Source organism: Coffea arabica, chromosome 9c (genome assembly GCF_036785885.1).
Source record: "Coffea arabica cultivar ET-39 chromosome 9c, Coffea Arabica ET-39 HiFi, whole genome shotgun sequence".
Lineage (NCBI taxonomy): Eukaryota > Viridiplantae > Streptophyta > Magnoliopsida > Gentianales > Rubiaceae > Coffea > Coffea arabica.
In genome coordinates, this window is record NC_092326.1 from 5,429,180 (window position 1) to 5,456,191 (window position 27,012).

Below are 27,012 nucleotides of genomic sequence, written 5' to 3' on the forward strand. Positions count from 1 at the left end.
ACATACTGCCATTCCATTCCTGTGTTCTCTTTTCCTTCTCATATGGTTTTGGTTCATGTGAATCATTGAAAAGGAGATTAGAAACTTCGAAAATAATCTTTTTTCAACAAAACTTTTAAAAGCCGATAGTTTTAATATTTGTCCCTGTCCTTTTGGTGGTGTATGGTAAGGTTTGTACTTGATGGTTAGATGAAATTTGGCCAGGACCCTTGAGAAAGAAAAAAAATAGGCTAGAGAAGGAAAAAATATGAAATTAAAAAAGAAGGGGAAAAAACATAAAAGGTTAGAGAAGCTTTGGAAAAAAGAAGGAAAAATAGCAACTAATGGCAGGTTTTTCTTTTTAACCATTTCGTGTGTTTTCTTCCAAAATTGTTTGTTGAATTCGTAGCTTACAAAAGCATTCTTTTTGGTTCCATGGATTTTTAAGAATTAGAGAAATGAAGCATTTTTTCATGATTGTTCATATAATCTCTTTTTTTTTAGCTCTCAAAAGTTTCTTCCTTTTTTTCTATGGTTTACCCTTGCATCGGAACTTATGATTTGTTCATTAGGTGAAATAGTTTAACTTGTTTTTTCATATTCTTGGAAAGTTTTATTTCCTTTTGATATTGCCAACAACTCTTTACAATCAAGAAATTCAGAGTAAAAGGGTATGGATTGGCTATTTCTCTTAAATTGTTTTAGTTAGTTGGTAATGATTTTGACATTTTTTGTCTTTCTGCAGTACTTTTTGGGCAACATTTTTTGGCCATGTGGGTGAAATTCCATCTTGGGGCCTACTTTGTTGGATTTGGATCAATATTTTTTTAATGGGAATAGAATAGATATCAAAGGTTTGATTAAACAAGTAGTAGCAAAAAATTCAGTAATTCATGTAATTTCTATGAATATTAAAGAGGAGCAACGCTGATACAAAATTTAAGACCAATTTTTAAGATGAATATCTTTGATGATTGCCTTTCACTTTACACTTGCTTATTATTTGCTTTCTTCTTGTTTCTCTCTTTGTCAGTGCCCATTGGTTGTTCTACTAAGTTTATCTATGATGATTTGTTCTGCTAAGTTTCTCTATGTCCCTGGTCTTACTGTAAAACCCATGTAAATTGATTGAGTAAAGTGATGATTTTGGTTATATGCTGGTTTCATAAGGCTGAGGATGTAGAAATGGAAGAAGGTTAGTGATGTTGAATGCACTTTAGTTTCTTTTGTGGGTATCTTTGATTAGAGCTCTATGTTGTTAGGATGTTTAAATACTTATAAAGCTAGCAATTTCAAAAAATTTGTGGAATTCAGCTAACATTGATACTGTATAAGTCTGTCACACATCATAGATTTGTTGAGAATGGTCTTTATTAGAAGGCAAGGAATTTTTGATGGTTTCTTGACAATGAATGCTCAAAATTTTCAACTCCTGTTTAGTTGTTGCTTGGGTTTTTCCAAATAACTGAAATCGTCAATTTCTTGGTTCTTATTCATGTCTCTGCCTTTGTATTTTTCACTGGTATACAAAGAATAAAATTGCAGATGCAATAATGGTTGTGAGGAAATAATTTTGAAGTGGTATAAAGTGGTATTGATTCTGTAACACTAACAACTTATAGTGAGGTCTGAACTAACATTATATGTTCTCAAGAGTACCAATGTCAACATTTTTTTTAAAACAACTTTCAAATTTTATTACCTTTTCTAAAACTTTGAACTCATATCTTAAACGTCAATAACTTTTGCAGCACCATTTTGTTTTGGGAATTTTAGCTGTGCTTCAGTTCTGCCGTCAGTTGCTCCTCCTACATATAGGTTAGTTTTTCTAGCATTATTTTCTTATCTTGCTAGCTTTTTTTTTTTTACTTGTTTTGAATATAATTTGTTACTTTATGCTTAGTTGTAAATTTTGGGAGTTGAACTTTTTAGGAATTTCCGTTTTGGGTGTAGCTATGTTGATTCCAATATGAAGTCATCAGAAAACTTGTAGACCAAAATAAGTTCATGCAACTGAAATATAGCTAGGTAAAAATCAAAGTTTCATGCAATTAATCGTGCCATTTGACTATTAGTTGCCGTTTAGTTTGAGCATCAAAGACTAGGTAAAGGGATAGTTGATAAATCAGTATTTTTTTTATTTTTTTTTTTTGCCAGATATCATGCAAAAAGTCCCGTCTAAATGGATGTGTAATCAACTACAATTCCTGATATATTCTAACCTGCCATGTAATACATGTACTGTTCAGCTGCTTATCTTTTAAGGTAAACAATTAAGTTAAAAATTACAAAGCATTAGCATATTAACAAACATTTTGTTGCTTTTGTACTCCATTAAATGCCTGCTAATTGGACATTGCCATGTGAAAGAGGCTTGTATCTGCTGCAACAACAGCTGCTTTGAGCAATATTAAGCTTTTAAATAAAAGTAAATCAACATTGCCTGCTTGGCAATGGCAGCATTCCCTTTATTTTTGTCTCATATACAATAATTTCTGCTCTATGAGCAAATGTTACCAACTAGCAGTTGGGAAAATATTAGCTATTGGATTGTGGCCAGAGTTAATGAGGTTTCTAAGATTAAATTACTCCATTACTCCCCAAGTACACAACAAAGTAGAACCTGTGAATGTCAGTTTGCAATTTTGAATTAGTATTATACACTTGGAGAGTGGATATGATTTACTTTGACATGAAACAGGTAACTTTTTGATAAAAAAAAATGACTCCGTTACTTAGCTATCAAGCTAAGATTATGGAGCACGACTCCAAGTACATGAATACTCAATTGAACTTGTAATACACATTTGTCTTTTCCTGGAAGCAAATTGCAGGAAAACTCGTGACTGCAGCAGAAGCCAATGGTTCTTCAAAAGTTTGCCTTTGACTCGCTAAAAAGTTCGATAGTACAGATAATGTGGAAGGAGATGACTCTTAAAATATGGACAGCTACTCCACCAAGAAAACAAGATTAAGCTGAATTCATACTATTCAACTTTTGTACAATTCGAACTTGATACTTTTTGCCTTCTTGATTTGCCATTCTAAATTTGACAGATTGCTTAGAACTTTTTAAAAGGATTATTGCTATATCTACGAATTGTGTACATCTGTGTGTGGTTATTCCTTAGGCAACTTTTGTGGCAGAGGCTGAACTATGTTTGATCTCAACTTTGTATCAATTTTAGATCTCGTTCAGTAGACTTTGTTCCGCCTCAATTATATGTCTTTTTTGTTTGTTCTATTTCCATTGTATGCAAAAATATGTTGCATCTCACATTTTACGCACAAACAAGGAACATCTTACATTGTATGTAGAAACAAGGAACATCATAATGATCTCAGTAATTTTATTATATTGTCTTGCATTTTCTTAACAAATTACTTATTTTCATTGCTTAATAAATTTACAAAATCGCAAAGATATTACCGTACCTTTATATAACTTTTCATACTTAATATTTAAATTTGAATAACTGGACATTTTTTATCGAGCCTAACAATTACACCGCGCATCGTGCAATGTTTTCCTCCTAGTACGTACCGAAAGCTGAAAACAGGGAAACAAAGTATATAAAAAAAAAAAAAATAGAAACAGTCTACGGGCAGCATGTGCATCATTAGCAGAAGTCGGCAAGAAAAAACAGCAGTACAAATTTATGCTAGGTAAAAAGAAAATTCGCACCATTAAAACACACAAGAACAGATTAAGCATTCTAATAGTTGAAGTCTCAACGAACATTTTTTTCAAATCTAACTGCTGAATTCAAGAGAATTACAAGAACGCAAGACAACTCTTATTAGAGCATATAAAGAAAACCAGCAGCAGCTCGAAAAGCAACAGCTAGCCACTCTTACATATTTTAAACCACTGGACCTTCCCTAGCTTCATCTAAAACACGATCCAGCCTCATACAAACATCACCAACTCAGGCCTACTGTATACATTGTTTTCTTCATCATCCAGCATCGGATAAGCAGCCACAAGGGCATCCTGAGCACCAATATACAGTGAATTGTAGATTTTCCAGTACACCTCTCTCACCTTCCTTGCTGGATGAAATAGCCCCTGAAGACAGTAATTAAGGACGATTGCTGCTCCAAGAGCCACCCTCATTCCTTCAATGGCTTCCATAACCGCATTAATAACATGTGGTGATGTCTCAAAAATATTTGGCCAGACATAATTCATTAAATGAATCAAAGCATCCTCACACCCAAGTCCAGCAACTCCTAAAGCCATGTGCTTCACTGCTGAAGCAGCAGTTTGCCGGTGGACCAAGTCTCTATCCATGAGAGCATCCTCCAGCAATGGAGTAACTGCATAGATATAGTCTTTACCCATTTCACCAATATACTCAAAGAGGAAGGACAAGGACTTCAGAACACCATTCTGAACATTAAGCTCAGGTACACGATATTCATTCATCAGCGCAGGTAAAACTGTAAAGGGAGAACAAGTTTCAGCAACTATAGCAATTGCGACAGTTGTGCAGACACGGTTCTGACGTTCCTGAACTTTGAGATTATTCAACAGTGTTGCAAGGACGTCTTGTGGACCAATAGCTTTTGCAATATACCCAAAAGTGTTGACTGTTGCTCGACGAATACCCTTTTTGTGGGCTTTGAGCATCTCAAGAAGCTCAAAACAAATCCTCATCCATTCTCTGGCAGGAACAAATTCTGCTCCACGGTCAGCAATTCGACCAACAAGATCAATGCAGTTCTCCTGGACTTTCTCATGACGATTTTTCAAAATTGGAGTCAAGCGAGGAAGTAAATCCTTTATTGGAGGAGTCATTTTAGTCATACCAATGACATTAACAATAGCTTTCAGAGCACCCAATATTGATCCCAGAACTTCTGGGTACTCTTCCCCCAAATACTCATACAAAACGACACCAAGATGGCCCATCAGTTGTTCTTCTCCACACTGCTTCATCACTACAGCAATCCTTGATATAAGATCTGCAGCTTGTTGTCTGACCTTTGCACTCTTATTATTTAAACGCCATTTAATAGTCCCACATATTTGCGGAAGGTAAGGTTTCACTCTCTGCCCAAGAGCATTGACAACAGCTCCAAAACCATTCAACATCACATTTGCATCATCACTGGTTTGCTCTTGGAATGCGTAGAGAATCCCATCAATCAACAGCTCTTCTAAGCGAGCATCAATATCAGACGCGCCCAGATTTGCAACCACCTTTTCAATTGTCTCCATGACCATCCTCCTATAAGGCTCACTCTCATCCTTGAGATCTTCAACAATCCTACCCACTATATCAGCAACCCCAACTTTGTTTGCTATCTCAACAGTAGTATCAACAAGTTGCCTGTAATTTCTGCGGTCCAAAGCCATTCTTCTCACCCAGAAGTTGCGGAAGAACTCAGGGAGAATGTCATTCCTGATATAGTCTGGCTCAACACCTTCAGTGCTCACACACTGCTTCACAACTTTTAAAACAATTTTCTTCATTTCTTCATCAGGCGACTGAAACTCACGGATCAGTATATGCATCACTTCCTTGGTATAGTAACTAGCATATATAGCATCCATGAGAGGGATGATGAAACCGATGGCTTTCAAAAAGGCTGCCAAAACCTTCCCTCGGTGAGATCTAATACCCTTCCAGAGAGGCTTCAACACTGAATCGAAGCTCTCAATACCATATGGGGCAGCTGCCTCAGCAAGAGCAGCAAGGGAAAGAGCTGTGATAGTTCTAACCTTCTGATTCTCATCATTAAGACCATGTTCTATGATTTCTACAAGAGACCTCAAGTGTGGAAGAACAGCACAACCAATCAAAATAGCAATCTGCTGAACAATTTTGATACCTGTGTGACGGGCTTGCCAAGACTTCTTACTCTGACACACTGCCTTCAGAAAAGGTAACAAAGCAGGAATTCCAAGTGCAGAGGCAACAACACTGAATGCTCTTGCAGTAGTGTTTCTTACATACTCATCGATATTGTCAATATCAGGGCGCATTGCAGCAATCATAGTTGCCAACCCAGCAGCCTTGCTGAGATTGGAGATAATTTCCCTACCTTCTACACGGGCATAATAATCCTCATCAATCAGCAACGGTTCGATCACCACAAGAATTTTGTGCACATATGGACGCACCAACTCATCCAATTTGTAAAGCACCCTATCAATGACCTTCACCAGTAAATGTCTTTCTTGGTCCTCCAATGTCGGTTGCATGAGCAACGGAAGAATCCGATTGAACAGTGGCCCAGCACCAAACTCTCTGGCCTTATCAGTTAACTGCCGCAGAGCTGTTTTCCTCTGAGGTGGCGTGCCATTCTTAACCTTGAGCAGCAGTTTCATTATCTTTCGTTCTTTCTGCTCTTCCAGAGACAATTCCTCTTCGTTTTCTTCATTCAACAGTGCACCAAAATATTGATAGTCTTCAGGCTTCATGAAAGGCAGTCCACCAGGCATCTCTTTCGGCACATCAAACTGCTGACCTCGATTTTCTTCAGGGATATTATACAGAGGTGTGCCAATTGGCGTTGGGGTGGCAAGAAGCTTCCTAGCAGGAGTTCTAATTGGGACATAGGAAGCTGGGGGCTCCAAAATTTTGTAGCCCTCCTGGGGAAACATAGCATCCAACTCTTCATCGGTCAATGGACGATTCCTGTCCTCAATATCCTTCTCCCACCTCAGCAAATTATACTGCTCTGGCGTAATTGCACCCCGCAGATTAATAGCACTTGGAGTTGGCGTAGCAAGATCAGCTCCTCCAAAGGGGGTCACACCAGGGGTTGCTGCCGCAGCAGGGGTAGCATTGGACATCGGTGTTGCACTACCCATAGTAGCAGGAGTCTCATCCCACCTTGATCTCTGCCTTTTAGGTGTAGGGGTCGCTAGCCCAGCCAGCTTTGGAGTTGCATCCCAAGTCATCCCAGCAGGGGTAGCACCAGGAGTAACTCCCCCAGCAGGGGTGACATCCGAATCAGCCAACCTCCCAGGGGTTGGAGTCTCATCCCACCTATTCTTCCTCACAGAAGGAGTTGCATCCCCAATCCTCCCGGGTGTTGGAGTCGCATCCCACCTACCACTCCCAATTCCAGGAGTTGAATCCGGCAAATCCCAATCAGAACCTCCCTTAGCTTTCTTTGCACTAGTGTCATCCTGCGACTGATCCCACCGATTTCTCTTCTTGGGTTTCTCCGCTTCCTTCTCTTTGCTTACTGGCTTAACTGCTTCTTCCTCCTTCTTCTTCGCTATTGCTTTCAGCACATCATCCTTCTGCCTCTTCAATGCCTCCTCCTTCATGACATCAGCATACGACCTCACGTCCGGCCCTGGAGTTTTATCCAGGAAAGGGTCAACCCTCTCCGGAGATATCACCCGGTTCAACCTCCTCTTCCTATAATCATCCTCCCGGTCAATAATTCTGCTCGGCTGCTTAAACCCGAGGTCATCCTCATTCCCGGGCCTCGGAGCATCCTTGAAAAACTCTTTTGGAGCAGTATAAGAATTCAGCTTCCGAGCTATCTCGTTATCAGGACCGTCCGCTGTGTCGTCATCGTCATTCACCGGAATTGACCTCTCATAGCCCTCGAAACGGTCAGCGCTGTACAAGTCGGTATCAAACGTAACCGACGTGAGGGAAGCCAGGTCTTGCTCCATCTTCTTCCTCTCCTCTTGGGTTCTCTTAATCTCACTACCTTCTGAGTCCATCTCTTCAAGTTATACAGGAATTGGAGCTTCAACAATAAGCCCTAACCCTAACCCTGATCGAAACCCTAACCTAATTCTCACAATACGTCTCTCTAAACAAACAAATCTGGAAGTAATGGCGAAAATTAACCCACGATACGCACCTGGGAATAAAGAAATACAAAAGATTCAGCAAATTTAACAACGCAAATGATGGTTAAATAAACATCAACTGAAAATGGAACAAAGGGCAGAGCTGTATGGAATTTTGCATCGACCAGAATAATAGAACCAGCTACAAGATAATCAAAAGGATTATAAACAAAACTAGCAAAAAAGAAATAAAAAAAAGGAGAAACTGACCTTGAAAATGGATAATGGGTGCAGACTGCAGAGGTAGAGTGCGGAACTATGTGGCTGATAAGGGGGCTGAAGCTAGTTTCGGGAATTTTTGGGCTCTCTTATGTATTGTTTAAATGCTCATAACCGACTCATTAAGTGGGTAATTAGTCATTACCTGACACAAGGTGCTGGGCCTGATTGCTCAGAAAAGAATAGGTGTTGGGCCTAAGGCCCGGAACGGCGACCATACAGTGCCCAATCTTAGGTCTCTTCAAATTTTTATTTTTTTTGTGAAACAATTTTACGTTTCTATAAATATTCTTTTAAAATACGTATTTCTCGTTCACCTATTATTTTATGTACATCATATTTTAGAAAAATACTATAGTAATTTTTTCTCTAAAAACTCTTGAAATGGGCCACTATTACTTTCTTTCTCTGTCTCTCTCTTTTCATTTTTTTTTCTTGTATCATTTTGTTTATGAGGAGTGAAAATGCAATCTATATATATATATAGAGACACACACACACATATATTGGCACACCAGCATGGGTGCTTGAAAAAGTGTGAAACACACAAACACACACAGTGATGGATTTATCTTGAAACATCATAGCTAGTTACGGGTGTTACCCTTTTCTTTTCTTACAGAGGACAAAGTTTTGAGAACGTGATTTTGGGGAAAGAGTTGAGTTAGTTCTAGTTTTGTTTTGTTTAAACTCCTTTGTATTCGTATATTTCACATGTATTTGTATAGTTTGGATACTTTGGCTTATATTTTAAGTTGAATCTTTAGCGACTCCATTGTATATAGTTTTGGGTTGATGAATGGAAATTAAATTGCGCATTGTAGTACTTTATGTGAATTTTGATTTAATAGTCCTGACGAGAGTTAGGCAGACAATCCGCTAACTTTTGCGGCACACCCTAAAGGAAGGTGGGGCTATCACACTAACTCCATTTGACTTTTATGATACCATTTTTTTCTAATACTGGCTTGTTCGGTTGTGTTCGGAAGGCAATTCCTTGTCTTGTAAGAACATCTAATTTCAGGAGTTTGGGTTCCAGGTGTATAGCACTTTTTAAATCTTATGATTTATTTTTCTAGTAGCCTTGATTTTAATCTATATTGCTGCCCTAAACCTTGCAGATTCACCTTTGATGAAGCTGAACCAATAACACTTGATGGAAAATGAACATTATGCACATGGTGGGGAAACTTCTGACGAATCGGATGAGAATTGTGACGACCCCACCTCCCCCTAGGGCGTACCCCAGAGTTTAGCGGACCGCCTGCTCAACTCTCGCCAAGACTCACTCACGCTTAACTCGAGAAAAAATATTACGACCATAGAAAAGAAATGAAACAACAATTTCAAACTTAACATATACATTGATGCTTAAATATAGCTACAAGACTTGTACACGCCCAAATACGTTAAAGTGTTTACAACCCAAATACAATCAACCCTAGTCGGGTGCTAGTGCGAATATAATTGCAAAATCTAAAAACTAGACTACGCTAGTTTGTACAAGTCTCACGCCTCGCTCGTGCCCCCTGTAAGGAAAAAAAATGGCGTTGAATGAGTTCAAAACCCAGTGAAATTCCAAATAGCAAGTTGACCATTATTTAAAAGTACAATTATCAACGTAGTAAAATAGCGAGTATAACAAGTTCATAAAGAGAGTGATAACCTTTCAAGTAGCAAATCTCAAAATGAATGAGTGTAAAATTTTTTTCTAAAAAAAATAATAGCACTACGAATAACAATCAAAGTATAAGGATACAAATGGCTCTCAAGAGCCAAATTTCCATTGCTTCACCAGAGCTTGATCAAGTATTAGTTGACACTCCGTCAACTTTCAAGTAAAGTAACCAATCCAATAGTATTTCGTTTAACCCCAATCCGTCCACCATTCAACCCCCTTACCGGGTCCGAACACCAACTAAACACTGGTGGTAATATTTAAGTGTACCGATTAGTCAAGAAGATAACACTCTACTCGACAACACTAGATACCCATGGTTCATTATCTAATCGACCAAACTCTAGCCGGCTCAACTCGATTAACTAGTCAGTGGGGTTTGGCTCCCCAAGAATTCGATGAGATAACATTTCCAATCGACTGAGTCAAGATAAAAGCATGGAGACGGGAATGAGAGGCACCTCCCACTCAGATAGAGTGTGGTACATGCTGCCGCTCAATACTTACAAGTCATGCACAAGTGTATCAAGTCAATGGCAACAATAAATGAGTACATATCACATTAGGGCAAATGCGATAAAGTACACTCTTGCCCTACCATACCAATCACATATCATTCGATCACATTGGTCAAGTATTGAAAACAAATGTCAAGTTCAATCAGGTATTTGGAAACACTCACCAAAAGTTTAGTGCTTGTCAAAATCACGTTCAGGTGTAACTCCTTGGTCAGAGTCCAAATCTGCGATACAATATCATTTAAAAGTTTGAAATCAACTAGGGTTCGAAAAATAGGAGTTTCGTTTCAAAAAGATCACGTAAATGAAATTCATTTACATAGGATTTATGTTACGTATTCAACTCTAGAAAATTCATACTTGCTCTTTTGGTGTTGCTAAAGAAGCAACTAAAACTTTGGAATTCACATTTGGGTCTAAAAGACGAGGAAAACATATTTCGAGTGGTCACTACTTTCATTTTTTTCAAGAGTACGAGTTTCGGCCAAATTTCAGTTTATATACCTCTACGAAAGAAGACTCGAATACCATAGACAATCCAAATTTAATTCGACCTCAAATTTTCACTCAAGTCGTGAGTACACACACCTAACCTACGAGTGAAAATTTGGGCGGCATGCCCTTTATGTTTAGCTATTTTCCAGCCATTTATGGTTCATTGTTTTCCTCAATTCAGCCCAAAGTCACACATCAGCAATGTTAACACAATATCCCTTCAACTAGACTCAATGTCATCCAATTAAAACACAAGTCTAACAATGTAACTGGAAACCAAGTTTTAAGGACAAAAGTTAAATAGTAGATTTGACGTCTCTTGGCATTTCGATCACAACTGAAACTACGTTTATCAGATTGGGTACACTTTATACTGTTTTGAAACTAAGACAAAGGGTTACAACTTTTATGAAGACAACTCAACCCAATTCATAGTTGATCCAGGTCGAATTTGCAGATTACAGAACCAGAATTTCATTATCAGTCTGGTTGTCAGTACTGGATTTAAATGGCAATAGCTCAAACTACAAAATTCTGATTGAGACGTTTTTAGATGCGTTGGAAAGCTGAAACATAGGACTAAAATTTTTATGTTTTGGCCAAATACTGATTTGATACGGATCAAAGTGAAAAACGAAACCAGAATGTGAAATCTCAAAACTGTCCGCAAAATAGGGCATTTGGCAGTTAGGGGTATTTTAGTCATATCACTGCTACTATGCTCCGATTGAGCTGAAATTTTATAAGAAGTTAGATAACTCCATTCCCTACAACTTTTATGTTTTAACCTAGACCTGATTAGGCTTCTAACATGGACGAATAAATAGGTCAGAAACAGGACAGATTCCTCTTTAAAACTGGAAATTTGATGATTCAATTCTTACAAATCGCATTCACGTCTTTAATCACTACCCAAGTCCCTAACCAAGCTCCTCTACATCATATACTATGTAAATAACAATAAACACAAGAGTACATATAAATTTATCAACCAAAATTCAACACGTAAGTAAAGCTTATAGATATACCAAACATCTTAAGCAAGTTTATCACCAAATCAACCCAAAGTTGAAGGAATCAGGTTGCCCCAAAAATTGGATAACATTTTCCCTTAAATTCCTTTACTTTCCACCCTACAATCCATCACCAATCTCAACTCAAATCAACCACAATTGCACACACAACACATAAGTTATAAAACACACCTAATTAGGGCCACAATACCCTTCAATTTGAGCCAATTGATAGCTCCAAAACCAACCACAATAAAGCCCCAATTTGAAACCCTAAAGGTGAAATTTAACCACACAAGTTGAAATTTTTTGTAAGCAACCAAAACTAGCATACCAAAGCTTCATTTTGCACATAACAAAGCTATCATTCCATGGCAATTACTCAAGCATCAAATAAGACCAAAAAATTCACCAAAAATCTGATATTTCCTAAATCACCACTTTCTCCATGAAATTTTTCCATAAAACTACAAAACTCACAACTCTAAACTACTAATTGACAATTAATTGAAGAAAAGAAAAGATTCTAGCCAAGGTTACCTTGATCCTCCAAGAAAATGGAAGTTTTGTGCTTTCTTCTCCAAAGTTACTCCACCAAAGCCTCTAATCCCTCTTAGAAAACAACTTTTATGGAGAAATTTGTAAACTTATTGGTTGGAACTCAAGATTGAACAAGAAATTTGATTGGTGAAGATGAAGTTTCCTCTCTCTTTTCTCCCTATGGTTCGGCCAAGATGCAAGAAAGTGAGGATGATTTTTGGTCAAATTTGGAGTTTAGAAAAGTTAAGACAACTTTGGTCAAGTCTAACTTCTAATTGGATCGTGACACTTGGCACCTTTAATGTTTAATCTCATCCTCTTGCTTACCAATGGTTAATTACCTAGTTAATCTCTAATTATCTCCTAACACCTGATAAAATAATATTCCTTAATATAAAACTTTACCTAGTCAACAAAATTTATCACACTTAACACACTAGCGGGTCCCACGTCCAATATACGCTACTCATGTCACATGAACTAACTTATACCAGAAAAATGTATTGAAAACTTAATTTCTTTATAAAAAATGGCTAGAAAATTAATATAATAAAGGAAAGTATAGAAAATGTATGCATAGAATTAAAATAATGGCTAGAAAATAAGAAAATTTTCGAGTTCTCACAAGGATGAGCTCCTTTTGACCTTTGCCATGTTTGTTCTTGTAGGATTGGCCTTATTTGATCCGTACGTAAACCCTTTCCAGCGGCGACGAATCCGAAATGGTTCACTGTCAGGTGACCGATGGGTTGTAGAGCTAATAAACCACCATTGAGACAGAATATTCGACAACCTTAGCATGGAAGCTCTCCTTTTCCTGCAATTATGTGACTTGTTGCTCGAACGTGGCTATTGGGAGCGCACCCTACATAACGGGTAGGAATTCATGAGTCTGTCGCCATTACTCTTATGTGTTTGAGTCATAATGAGCGACATAGGATGCTAGCCAAGAGATTTCAACATTCATTCGAGACAGTGGATCGCCATTTACGACGCTGCCTTCAATCTCTCGTTTGATTGGGATGCGACTTTGTCAGACCGATAGATTATCACACAATTTATCCAAGAATACATAACAGTGTGCTATTTGGCCATGGTTTAAGGTTAGGGCCAAAATATTTAGTTAGTCATTATGAAAACCTATTAAATATGTAACACTGGCCCATGTGATTAGGATTGCGTTAGAACTGTTGACGGAACACACGTATCAACTTGGTGTAGAGCCGAAGGCAGGGATCGTTACCGGAACAGGCATGACGGCTTATCACAAAATATTCTAGCCGTGTGTAACCATAATATGAGATTCACTTATGTTAGGGTAGGGTGAGAGGGTAGTGCCCATGACTTTAGGATCTTACGTAATGTTTTACTTGATCCTAATGTTGCCTTTCCAATGCCACTAGCAGGTGCGTGAAAATTAAATCATAAATCACAGGCTATTGAGTTTTCTTCCTACTAAATTTAATTATGAATAATGAACATAGCTATCTATACATGATATGCAGGTAAATATTATACGGTGGATGCGGCATACATAAATATGCTAGGATTTATGGCTCCCTTTAGGGGTGCATGGGGAACCCCACAAGAACGGGCAGCAAAAGCACTTTTCAATAGATGTCATGCATCATTACGAAACATTATAGAACGCACATTTGGTGTCTTGAAAAAGTGATTTTCTGATACTGAAGGGGCCCGTGCATAAATATTTGATGGCAATGCAAAACAACATTGTCCTTGCTTGTTGTGCGTTGCACAACGTCATGCGGGATCATGTTCCCAATGACGCATATTTTGTTGAAGAAGAAATTGTCGCAGCATTGGCAGATAATTTAGACCAGGGCAGCCAAATGTTTCAACCACAACCAGTCAATATGTCGGCACAGGAAATTGCTGACTAGAATGAAGATAGGAGAGTAATAGCCGATCACATGTACTATCACCAATATCAATAGAACATGGTGATCTCTCTCCCTCATAGGTCTTTCTAACTATAAGAAGGATTGTTGTTGCCTTTGTAATAATTAATGTTTCCACGGACAAATTAAATGGCATGTAGTCTTATGCAGCTATGTAATGCTTACCTTTAATTGTACCACAAACAAATTAAGTCGGGAGGAAGGATATGCAAAGTAGATTGATTACAAAATTTAACTACTATTTTTCAAAAATAGTGAATCCAAACACGTTTGTTTTTCAAAATCAATCTGTTTGTGAACAATAGTAATCCAAACAACATTTGCTGTTTTCAAAAAACATGAACAGTAAATTTTTTTTCAAAAATGCCTAAAAAATAGCTAATGCAAACAGAGCCTATGTTGCATTTCTTTCTTCACATTTTTAATACCTTTCATCTCGTGATTCCCCCCATATGTAGTTGGGCATTTACCTCCAATTCTGTGTAGAGTTGTGAACGAGTCAAGTCGAATCGAATATCTCATGTTTGAGATTTATTCATTAAGCTATTCGAACAAGATTCGTGTTCATTCGATAATATTCGAACTGCAAATCTGTGTTCGTGTTTGGCTCGTTAAGCTATTTGAACAAGACTTGTGTTCATTCGATAATATTCGAATTTCAAATCTGTGTTTGTGTTTGACTCATTAAGCAAAATTCTAGTTCGAATTCGAGCAAAAAAATATTATCAAATCTTTCATTTATTTGATAATAAATACTACATTTTTTGTATTATTTTTTAAGTTGGTGGAAAAAGATATTATCATGGTGGTAAATTATAGCAAGTAATTTTTAAGAGTATTGTAAATCATTCAAAATTTTAAGTAATTTAACATTTCTTGTCCGAACTAGTAGCACAAAAACTATTAAGGCATATTTCGATCTTGTTATCTACTTTTATATCTTCATTAAAGAAATATATCGATCAATTTACAAAAATTAAGAGATAAATTTGGTGTTATGGCGATTAAGAAATCATAAGAAAAAGACAAATTTGAAATGAAATTGTATTCTCTCTCTTAAAAAGAATTTTTTAATATTATATTTTGAAATAAGTTTTAAATGTTATAAAAAATTTAAAGTAAGGAGACAAATGAAATTTTCTAAAGTTTGAGAAGAGCCAAGTAGCAATGCTTTTGATACGTCTGATGAAGATGCTCCTGAAATGAGTCAAATGACTAAGAGAGCAAATAAAACTTTGAATGGAAAGCCACAAAATAAATAAATAAATAAAAGAAAACTGTTGTATCAACACGACGGTCAGTTCTAATGTTAAAAAAAAATTTCATTTCTGACTCCTATGCGAAGTCAACTCGACACACATAGTTCGGTACCCACTTCTTTTGCCAGCTATGATTGCCAGATTTTTTGTTTTCTCATCAAGGAATTAGCCAATCAACCGGGCCCTATAATAAATTGCTCTAGTAGCACCGCAACAATAACATTCCAGTAAGAAACCCATTACCAACTCTTGGAATTTCTATGCACAAATTATTAACATCTATATCTATATAAATTTAAGAAGGAATTTTTAGCAACAGGCTTCCACGTATCTTCCCACTACCAATTCCCTTTTTCTAGCATTTCAACTTCCACATCTATTCTTCACATTTGAAATTGTTGGTTACTTTTTAAAATCATTTCATTTCAAATTGTTGGTTAATGTGCATGTTATCCTAGTTGAACTTCAACCCATCTTCCGATTGTCTTACGTTATTTATGATTCTACAACAATTAAAACTTCTATAAGACCATAAGAAGAGATAACAAATATAACATCCTTTCATGCTTTCTTATTAATTTAAATAAGTAAGATTATTTACATTCCATTTTTGTTATTCACACTTCAATAATCATTTTGATCATATCATTTTCATTAATTAGACTATATGATAAAACAAATGATGGAATTGCAAATAATAAAAAATGGAGTGCAAATAACATTTTCTTAAGTAAGAAGTGACTTTCATGCCTTTCTAATTTAAAAAGTAGTGGCTCCGCTTATATAAGAATTTGGTTTGAAGTTTATTAGTAGGAGGGTAAATAAAAAAAAAAACAGTGCCAAACTTAGTAAAATTAAAAAAGTAAATGATAATATTTTATCTTTTAACTTAGTAATCCTAAGTAAAAGGGCAAAATTAAATAGAAAACAAAAAGGAAATAATGTTGTGGATTTAAAAAATCATGAATGGTACTATTCATGAAATCCAAATTATGAAATCACTAAATAAAAAACAAAGTACTACTAGCCTTTTAACATGGATTTTTTTTGAAATATTCATTTTTGAAAAAAAATAATAATGATAATAACAACACCAATTCTTCCAAAAATTTTAAAAAAAGTAACATTATAGTTTAAAAGAAAGATATAGAACATTCAACCCTAAAATACTACTTAATTTGTATATATCTGCCCCAAATTTGACATTAGATTTGAATAAAAGTGAAAAACCCAAACACTAAGGATAAGTTTTGGTATCATTAATTATTTTATGTATTCTTATTACTGTCTTCATATGTAAATATGTATTTGCTATATTAAATATATATATATATATATATATATATATATATATATATATATATATATATTGATTGTAGTACTTGAGGATATTATAGATATTATCAGTTTTTCATTTCCATTTTTAGATACTAATAATTGCAACCATTGTAATTAATTTTATATTTTCATTATGATAGATAAAGTTAAATAAATTGGGTCGCAGGGATATGAATTTAGAGGTTAGGTAAAGGAGGGGGAGAGAGGGAAAAAATGGTGAGGAGTTGAAAAATAGCAGGAAAGGTTGAACAAGAAATATGGGTTACAAGAATGGGCGGAGAAAGGACAAAAGAAAAAAGGGGATTGCAGAAATATGACATATATGACAAAAAAAAAAAAAGAAAGAGTGATACCATGATAAAAGATATGAAAGGCATTTGATGACTATCTGGTGTATAAGAGAAGAGGGAAATGATAGTGATTTTTAATAATTTTGAGAACTCTAAAAATGCATATTACGGAGATTTTTTTTTTAAATATTAGTTTAAAATTTATGAAAAATGCTAATCTAAATGCAGTCAACAATTTTAGGGGCACAAGATAGGAGAAAGATTTTTTTTCTAAAAATGGAAGAAAATAAATTGGTTATAGTTTTTTTTTATATTATAAATTTTGATATATGGGTATAACATAATATGTTTTGTAGGATATTGATAAATTGACCTTTTTTCAGAATACTCTTCTCACCTTACCACCCAATCTAACCATCTCCTTAAATGCGTTAACAATTCTTTTATCATGTAAATCATTATAGATTAAATGTGAAATGAACATTTTTCTGAAAAGTGTATCGGTTCTACACTTTTACCGAGTATGGCAAAGGTAGTTCGAAGTCATAATACTCGTTAAAAATATAGATTGCAATTATAGAATTATAATGCAATTTCTGTATAATTTGCATAAAATGTCAGCCTAGTTGGACCGATCTTAAAATAATTTTGTTAAATTTCTTGTATACCAGCAAGTCTAGACTCTTTATATATACCAATAAAATGATGGTAGTATACAATTTCAATGAAAATCTACACAAACAGAAATTGATGAATTTGAGCAAACATAAATGGATGCTCATTTGCTAGTTTGAGCCGATGATAAATTTCAAAAAATTCATCAAAAGTCGAGCGAGACAAACAAGTGAATGTGGGAAAATTTTGAGTGTTCTATTATCATATTTATGTTGGAAGATATCATCAAAGTTTGACAATAGAGTGTTATTTGTCTTCATTTTGCCTCCAAAAAAGAATGCATGTCTATTCATACGTATGGGTGTGCAATGCTCATATAAAAAAAATAAAAATAAATGGTGTTCATCAAAACGTAAGTAAATACCTACAACATAAGATAATAAAAGTAATAATAAAGGCAATGACTATAGAAGATCAAGGAAATATCAGTAAAAAGAAAACAAGCAAAAAGGCGAATGATAAAGTTTAAAAAAAGGCAGTAAAATTATACATTTTTTTAAAAAAGTAGCCTTAGTAAAACAGGATTTCTATAATAGACGGTTTTTGTGCATAGAAATCTCAAAGTGATTGCATATACATATGCATAAAATTTTGAAGGGCTAGCAAAATATCATTTATCTTAAGGAACAATACACCATAATAGACATATTCAAGAGGACAAGATGAAGAGTACAAATATCTGCGTGAAAGCAGTAACTGTTGTCTAACCATTTAAAAGATGCAAAGATAACGGTATGCAGAATAGAAATGCATGATCATAGAAAACAGGTAATAAAAGTGTAGGAAAAATCAGTCATTGTTTAATGATGGGAGCAACTGAGCAATTATTGTTCAAAAGCAAGAAAAAGCTGAAAGAAACTAAACAACTAAATTTACCATAATCACAAAAATATCACATAATCACCCGAATAAATAGACCAAGAGAGAATTGGAGAAAGGGGAAAGAGAAGAAAATGATTTTTATTTCTTTTTTTTTTCAATCTTTTGAGATCTATTTATTTGATATGTATATTTGTCTTGAGGCAGGTAAATGATATTTTTAAAATTTTGAAGATCTTAAATGAAATTATGAGAAACCTAAGGAGAGGTTCTTGATATTATTGCTTTATCTTCTCTACTATACTAGCAGTGCAGGGGTTCAACCCTTGCCTCCAACCAAATTGTATGTCCCACATGGGCAGCTCGGTTGGTCTCAGCAAGCTTTCTTAGGAGTTGGTGTCCAGTACCCGCACGGGTCTGAGTCCCGTGGTTATCGTGTTCAGAGGGATGGGGTTTCTCCTCCCAGACCGGAGTGGGATTAGTCGGGTTCCATAAAAATTGACCCGAATATCCACTCCGTCAGCAATGGACGTGACAACTAATTTTAATTTTAGTTTCAACTTCAAACTTTGCACATATAACATGTGTCTAGTACTGTTGGTGCATATATTATACATAGTGCAGAATAGACTAATCTAAAAAAGAAAATTCTTTTATGGTTGCTTGAAATTTTACCAATGGGAACAATGTAGAGTCTACATAGCTCCAAGGTTCCAAGAAACAGAAGAAAAGATTCAAAACTCAAAATGCTCCTGGATTTTTAATTTACTTCATTCCAATTCCCTACAAACACACTTTTTTCTTTTGCCCCTACAAGCACACTTATAAACAAAAAATGCTAATAAAACAGCGTTGCTAAGAAACATATTTGTCGAACTTTTTTATTAGGAATCTTCAAGTGCAAAAATGAGAAATAGCAACCATTTAAATGCCTTTAGCTGTAGTGCAAATCTTATCACATTTTATTTCCAATTTAAGAATTATTGTGGAACCTAAAAAAAGTACAAAAAAAAAAAGTGTGGACATTGCTTAACATTATTAAATCCAAGAAAACAAGAGAGGTCGAGAGTTGCAAGAGTTAGGAGAGCTTAAAAGGCGGCCGAATGTTTCCTTTCAGTTTAGTGATGGGCCATCGGGGTCCAAATTCAACCAAGTGGTAGTAGTCCTTTGAGGTGGGCTGATATCATATATTCGTGGGCCCCTACTGATTGAAATTAGCTTGACATTAATCTTTTAGACCTCCGGTAGCCGTAGATCTTTGACCCATCCTATGTCAAACTAACCTAACGGCCAACATCTATTCCAGGGAGACTCAATGGCAGGACGGCTATTTAGTTATTGCTTTAGTTAAGGTCCTTAAGGATATGATTTTGGTTGCTTGGCTCCATCTCCCACTTTATTTATTATTAGTTATTGCTACTTATTAGAGTTCATAATTGCACTGCGCCTCGCTTTAAAGTCAATTATTTTCTGTATGTAATCCTAAATACCAATTATCTTACCTCGATTTTTTTATCTTTAACAATTTATTATTTATGGTAAATTACTCGAGGAATTTGGCTCCTCTCCAATGGATTCTCTCTCCATTTCTTGCAGTGCATATTTGGTGGATGTATAACACGTGTTTTTATTTATTGATAGTGGTTAGGATTGGTTAAATTTAAAATGATCATGTCTCTTCCTAATAAATGAAGATACATGTCATATATTCATATGTGTATTGTAAAAAATAAAAAGAGAATCCACAGTAAATGAATCAAATCCCATTTCTTAATATCAGCTAGAAAAAAAAAAAAAAGAGAATGACTTTAATACCTATCAACTAGATAACTAGATTTGTCTACTATAATTTTCCATTCATTTTGGGGTAAGCAAACTTTTCAACATGAAAGTATTTGACTTGAACAATTTGTCAAAAATAGTGGTATGTGGTACTAAATGCTATTTTGTCCATCTTAATTATGTGTCACCCTTGATCAACAAGATTTCTTTTTTTTAAGTAATCAAAACTTCAAATTAAGACACTAGTTTTACCAACTTTTCCAACAAAATTTTAAATTAATAATGTCTTAAATTAAATCTTGCAAATGAAAAGTAAAAGAAGTACAAAAGTTTTAAGCTTCAAAAATTTGGCAAACATTTTTTTTTTGTTTTTGTTTTATGTAATTGTTTAAGATGAATGGAAGGTTGTTTGATTCCAAGGTCAGGGCAGCACTTGATGCATTTTAGTGACTAATAAAGTTCTTCTTGATTGTTTTCTACTTGATTGCTTACCAATAAGTGACTATTTGGAAGTGAAATTTGAATCCGAGCTTCTATTAGCCTTACCAATTGAACCAAGTGTCATATTGCTTTTACATAATACGTATAGAATTAAGATTTCGTGGCATAAAATACAAGCCTGTGATATTTCAAGGGGTATATTACAATTAACTCATACTATAACTACGACTTCTTACTTCTCGTTCTCTTGTTAGAAGTAGTAGTAGCCTTCCTCCAGCCTCGGACATCGGATCGTTCCATGCTCAACACGTTTCTTTCCTATCTTTGTTCCCTTGCTTTCTCTCTAATTAAACGCTACAAAAAGGCCTTCTCCTCCTTCCATAGCGTTCAGTGATCACAACAAGAAAGGTAGAGAACGAAAAGTTTGTTATTCTTTATTCAGATGATTAACCAGTAAAGACTTGGTACCATTTTTTGGCAGCTACAATTGGGTTTTTATTGGGTGTTCTGATATGGGTTTGCTCCGTTTGTCTTTGTTCGTATGTGAAATTTTGATTTGTATATGGGTTTCTGATGACAAAACGGGAAAAGGGGAACAGAATCTAGTCCTTAGTCGATATTGTTAATTTATTCTTTTCCACCAAATAAAGTCGGAATGGATTGATCGTTATGAGCTAGTTCTGTTAATTGATTTGTTTGTAATGTTTACTTGCAGATTGGCATATGAAGATATGAATTTTTCGTTTGTTTGAATTTTTTTGTTTGGTTTTTGTCTTGATTGTTATTTGATGGTTGATGTTTTTATGCAATATATGTGGGTTTCTTGGTTTTCTGTCGAATAAGTTGGTTATAGGATGATTTTGGAGAAGCCAATTTTATTTGCTTTGGTTAAGGAGTAAATTGGTGGGAACCTTTTTCCGTTTATAATCAAGAGCTTTTGATGCCATATTTTGCGGAAAGTTTGTCCTTTGACCATCCTTTTTTTTTTTTTTCAATTTTTTCTTTTCTTTTCGTTTTTATTCCTGTCCTTTACTGGTTTCGTCATTCTATTGAACAGTATTTGTGGTATGCTGATTCTTATATGACTTGCTTTTGTATTTGAGTGTCTATAATCATATGATCATTAATCATAATGGTGGTATTCTGTAATAAGCCACTTTTGTTTGTGTATTATCTGATATTTGACTGCAACTCTCTTTTTCCAGAAACTGCATGTATCTATTTGTACGAGGAAATTGAAGGTTGCTGTATGATTTCCATATCTGTGTGTTCTACAGGAATTTCTTGTGTCTAAGCTCTTCAATAAGTTTGGAGGAGCTCTTGCGTTTTGTATGTAAGTACTGTTAGTTGCTGTGTCGTTTTAATCTGTGCCTGTTGCCATAGTAAGGACAGATCTCCAGTGAGCCTTTATGGTACCTGAACTCTGGCTTACCTTAATGGAAGATGGATTACCTTGTTGTTTACGTACCTCATTTACATGCTGTGCCCTACTATCTGATCCTAGTGATGTGGAATGGCCTTCCCTCCCCATAGTTATTAGGCAGTAAAACCACAGCTAGGATGCAGTTTATGAGTTGAGTTTTCCTGCTCCTTTATGGTAATTTGATTGTTATTAATGTAGGAAAAGAATTTAGCTAATTAATGATAATTATCATTTCATGTCTGATTGGGGTCTTTATCTAGAACTTTCCTCTAGGTGCATATGAATACCGAAGAATGTTATGTGACCTACAATAAATCATTGACTGAGCTGATTTCTTGGGCAAAAATACTATGTGGATTTTTCCCTCCACTGGCATTTCTGCCTGTCTTTTTTGTTTCAATGTTGCTTCCCTCTTGAAGATGGGTCACGCTTATTATTCTGTTTTCCCTTCTATTGAATATGACTTCTCGTGTTTATTATAACAGGAATTTCTGAGTGTACGTAATTACTCCCAGTTTGTTATATGAGATGCTTGCTTCCTGAATTTAATCTGGAATCTACTTGTATAGTACATTAGTTCTTGTTACTCGATAATTTGAAGCTTAACTTTGCTGGAATTAATTGCTGCTATATTTTTCATTGGTAAACCACAATTAATTGTTTTAATACTTGTCTAAATGCTGTTCAACTACAATTTTTTTTTTTTCGGAAAATAATCTCTTTTCGCTTGTAAGGGAGAGCTGGTTTTATGTTGATTTAGATGTCAAACCTATATGAAGGTCTTGACTGCTTCAATATGTTATTGCTCATACAGGAATAAGGGTAGATAGTAAAGTAAGATGGATGAGTTTTCTGGTAAGAGACACAGAGTTGGGGTGGTTGTCCCCAGAAAAGGATCTAGACTTGTTTCCAGGGATACCATTGATAAAAGAGATCAAAATGCTGAATTTTGCAATCGTCTTGGATGCAATGGAAGACTTAAATATGGAAAGAGTAATCAAAGTGATTGTGCTGACAAATCCAAAAATATAAGGCCTTCCTGTCATTCTTCAAATGGCAAGCAGATTACTAGGAGCTCCCCAGAGACTTGTTTTCCAATTAATAATGGAAGAAAATCACGACGTGATTCTGATTCTTTTGGGAAATCTTTGTCTAACTTGGACAATGATTCTGCAGAATCTTGTGGTGTTCGGTGTGAGCCAGATGTTACGGAACACATCCCTTTAGTAAATAGGAATAACACGGTACTTCAGCCTGATTTACAAGATTCAAGTGCTGGTAAAGTCACACTGACAGAAGTAGGGAGTTCAAGCACAGGATCAAGTAATAAATCTCATATAGTATTTCGTCACAAGCCTCCGTCTGGCTGTCAAAATCCTCTTCCTGGTCCCTCTGTTACATCTGTTATTTCTACATCAAATAGCATGGCTTCAGGGTCTAGGAACTACAATGGGAGTCGGTATGGTTTAAGAAATTTAAGATGCAACTCAATATCTGATGTTATCCCACGAGGTGGTTCAGCCTCAGAATCTAAGGTTAAGAGGGATGTTTTAAGAAAAAGAAGTCCTGAAGCACAAAGTAGTGCATCTTCTTCAGGAAGAAGAGGTAGCATGGCTCGTTCTGAAGATGGACATGTCTCCGCCTTCAATACAGGAATCTCTGTCACTGGCTCAAGACATGGTAGAAGCTGGGTTTCAAATAGTGATTCTCGCACTGCACCTCTGAGGACTCGGAAGGGATTGAACTCAAATACTAGGATTGGGCTTTCAAATCTTGACAACAGAAATGCTTTATTAACCAGTGAATCCAGTAGCGGTATTGCACAATTATCTAGACCTGAAACTCCTAATAGTGCATCTTATCAATCTTCCATGGAAGGTTCTTCAAATGCTTCAAGCTCCTGTAGACTATCTGCAAGAACTGGTATAATGTCCTTGACGCCCACAGAACATGGTATTACTCATGCTTTGCGGCGACGTAACCTGAATGGAGTTGCTGAGGTACTTCCCTGGTTCATCCGAAGAAGCACACTCCTTTGTTTCTTTTGTGCTTAACAGAGAACTCAATACTCCAGTTCTGTTTTCTTGATCTTGCCTTGGCAATTTTTAGTAAATTGTATTATTTCATTCTGGCGCAGGTACTACTAGCTCTTGAGAGAATTGGACAAGATGAAGAGTATGAGGTACTCAATCTTTGGCAACTTTATGATTTGTGCAGATTGGCACTTGTATGTTGACTTTACTTCTTATCCATTTTGACTCAGCAATTACTTGCTTTGGAGAACGATTTATTTCTTGGCCACCTTAACTTCTACGACCAGCACAGAGATATGAGATTAGACATTGATAACATGTCGTATGAGGTAGGTTATCATAAGATGCAATAGATTGGAATCACTAAGTACAATATTGTTCTAACTACTTTTTATTCCTTTTCTGGCTAACCAGATTGTACTAACTTGAATTTATAACAATTGTCCTTTAAATCAGCATTTTTTTGTTAATCACGAAAGTTTTCTTATTTGTTTCTCGGCTATAAATTGGTGCCGCTGATGTACAATGCCCTCTTTTCGTACTTCTTGACTGTTTTTGTACTCCTTTTTGACAGGAATTACTTGCTTTAGAGGAGAGGATGGGTACTGTGAGCACAGCACTCTCAGAAGAGGCATTTGCTAAATGCATCACGAAATGCATATACCAGACTGCTACGGCAGATGTTGGGGCTGCTGGATGTAGTGACGATGAAGCTGATATTAGATGCGGTATTTGCCAGGTGGTGTCCTCATTACCAAATATATGCTCTTGCAATAATGCTTTTGTTTGGATGTGCTTTGAGTAGTTACTGTTAAAAAAGTTTTTGGCCCTCAAGATAGAAGCAGCCTTACTGTAGCATAGAATTACCATCAGTGGTCATCCTAGATGAGAGATTTTGAGGTAAGCTTGGATTAAGTTGGCAATGTTGGCCAGTATTTCTAAAAGAGCTCCAGTGGAAGTAGGTTATCTTCTCCTCTCTTTTTTTTTTTTTTTTTGAAAAATGAATTCCCTAAGAAACGGACCAGAATATAAATCTGATGTATGCAGAACCCCCATCCCTCCCCCCAACCCCCCCCCCCCTCCTCTTGAAAAAAAAAGGAAGAAAAGAAAGGAAGGCCGAAGATGAATAAAGAGAACGTTTATTGTGAAGACTTAAATGTGTGTGCATGTTTGCCTGTGTCTCTTCTGGCTGAACCTCAGTCGGTTTTGCTTCAAATTCAACTTAGCTGATGATGATGATGAGCCTTTTGTTTCAGCTGCATCAATTTGCTTGTGCAAAATTATGTATAATTTATTGAGATTGGAACTGCGGGAAACCAGTTGACTCTGTGATGCATGATTCTCGTTTGTTCCAACAATGATGCATTAGTAGCTTGCAACAAATTTGATAATGCTACAAGTTTCCTGGTTTAGAATTAGGCCCTATTTGAATGCTTGCAGAATTTCTGACACCTCATCCATGTTTTCCTATGGTGGATGATTTTCTCTAATTGGAGAAACTGATTTGCCAGTTATACTTGAATTCTTTCCATGCACACTCAAACATTGATGAAAAGCACCTACTTTGCAGGAAGAGTATGTAGCAGGTGATGAAATTGGGAAGCTGGGATGTGAACATGGTTATCACTTGGTATGTATACACCAGTGGTTACGGTTGAAGAATTGGTGTCCCATTTGCAAGGCTTCAGCTGCACCATCCCAGTCTTCTTTGTCGTCCTAAGCTCAACTGCCAAGCTATACAAGGACACTAAATAACATACCCATGTACAAATTACAGAGTCTGGTCATGCTTTTGCACCGCCTTCCTTTTCTCATTTTTTCCCTTCTGACGTAAATAGTTTCTTAGCTACATTCAGTTTAGTAAGCAATAACTGATTTCTAAGTGGAAATTTAAAGATAGGATAGGAGAGTTAAGATGTTGATACTCCTTGGAAATTTGTTTACATCTAAAATAATGTAACATTTGTATCTTTCTAAAACTCTATAAAGTAAACATGATTTCTATTCCATTGAACAAATTTGAGATGTTGGAAAGTTTTCAAGGTATGTAAGATGTTACCGGTTGACTGTATATTTCACTTGTATTGATCAAATTGGTAACAAGATTATAAGCATCTCAAAAACTAAAAAGTCTTCTACATAAAAAGAAATAAATAATTTACACTTCAATCCCTTTGTCTAGTTGGAAAGAATTTGAACGAAATGGAGTTCAAGTATTTGTTCACTTCATCTATTTATTTTTTATGATTCACATTAGAGGTGGGTTCCGCTAACCCGAAAAGTTATTTTCAAGGTTTGATGTAAGATGTTACCGGTTGACTGTATTCGCCCCGCATATATATATTTTTTATTTTTATTTTTATTTCACTTGTATTGATAAAACAAATTGGTAACAAGATTATAAGCATCTCAAAAACTAAAAAGTCTTCTACATAAAAAGAAATAAATAATTTACACTTCAATCCCTTTGTCTAGAAACCTTTTTTTGGAAAGAATTAAATTCGAACGAAATGGGGCGGGACGGGTACTCGCTGATCCGACCCTATCTCAGCGGGTACTCGTTATAGGGTACCCGCTGATATTCGGGATAGGTAAGGGTCAGAAAATGGTTGACCCGCAAGGTGCGAGTCGAGTCAGCCAAATGGTGAATGTGACGGGTACCCAACCCGCGCCCACCCCTAATTCACATGCTGTTAAACCTGTTAAATAATTTCTTTTAGATCGTTTAGAAATCTTTTTACCATTCTTTTTTATTTTTGACCG

The 27,012-nt window shown here is 35.8% G+C and overlaps 2 protein-coding genes across 5 annotated transcripts; one reads left to right on the plus strand and one right to left on the minus strand.

Moving 5' to 3' along the window:
- Positions 1–3,666: 3,666 nt before the first annotated feature.
- LOC113707874 (uncharacterized) lies at positions 3,667–8,145 on the minus strand. Its single transcript, XM_072064999.1, has 2 exons — positions 8,018–8,145; positions 3,667–7,818 (listed from the first exon to the last, which is right to left on the minus strand). Exon 2 carries the CDS (start codon positions 7,673–7,675, stop codon positions 3,890–3,892), a length of 3,786 nt encoding a protein of 1,261 aa, XP_071921100.1. The 5' UTR covers positions 7,676–7,818; positions 8,018–8,145; the 3' UTR covers positions 3,667–3,889.
- Positions 8,146–21,033: 12,888 nt separating this feature from the next.
- Positions 21,034–26,267, plus strand: LOC113708943 (uncharacterized). 4 transcript variants are annotated; one of them, XM_027231676.2, is made up of 7 exons: positions 21,034–21,201; positions 21,999–22,126; positions 23,031–24,216; positions 24,354–24,398; positions 24,480–24,578; positions 24,824–24,988; positions 25,820–26,267. In XM_027231676.2, exons 3-7 carry the CDS (start codon positions 23,056–23,058, stop codon positions 25,967–25,969), a joined length of 1,620 nt encoding a protein of 539 aa, XP_027087477.2. In that variant the 5' UTR covers positions 21,034–21,201; positions 21,999–22,126; positions 23,031–23,055; the 3' UTR covers positions 25,970–26,267. The 4 variants fall into 4 exon arrangements, with proteins under 4 accessions (XP_027087477.2, XP_071920981.1, XP_071920982.1 ...); XM_072064880.1 differs by having other exon boundaries at positions 22,071–22,126; XM_027231675.2 differs by lacking the exon at positions 21,999–22,126 and having other exon boundaries at positions 21,035–21,201.
- Positions 26,268–27,012: the final 745 nt, after the last annotated feature.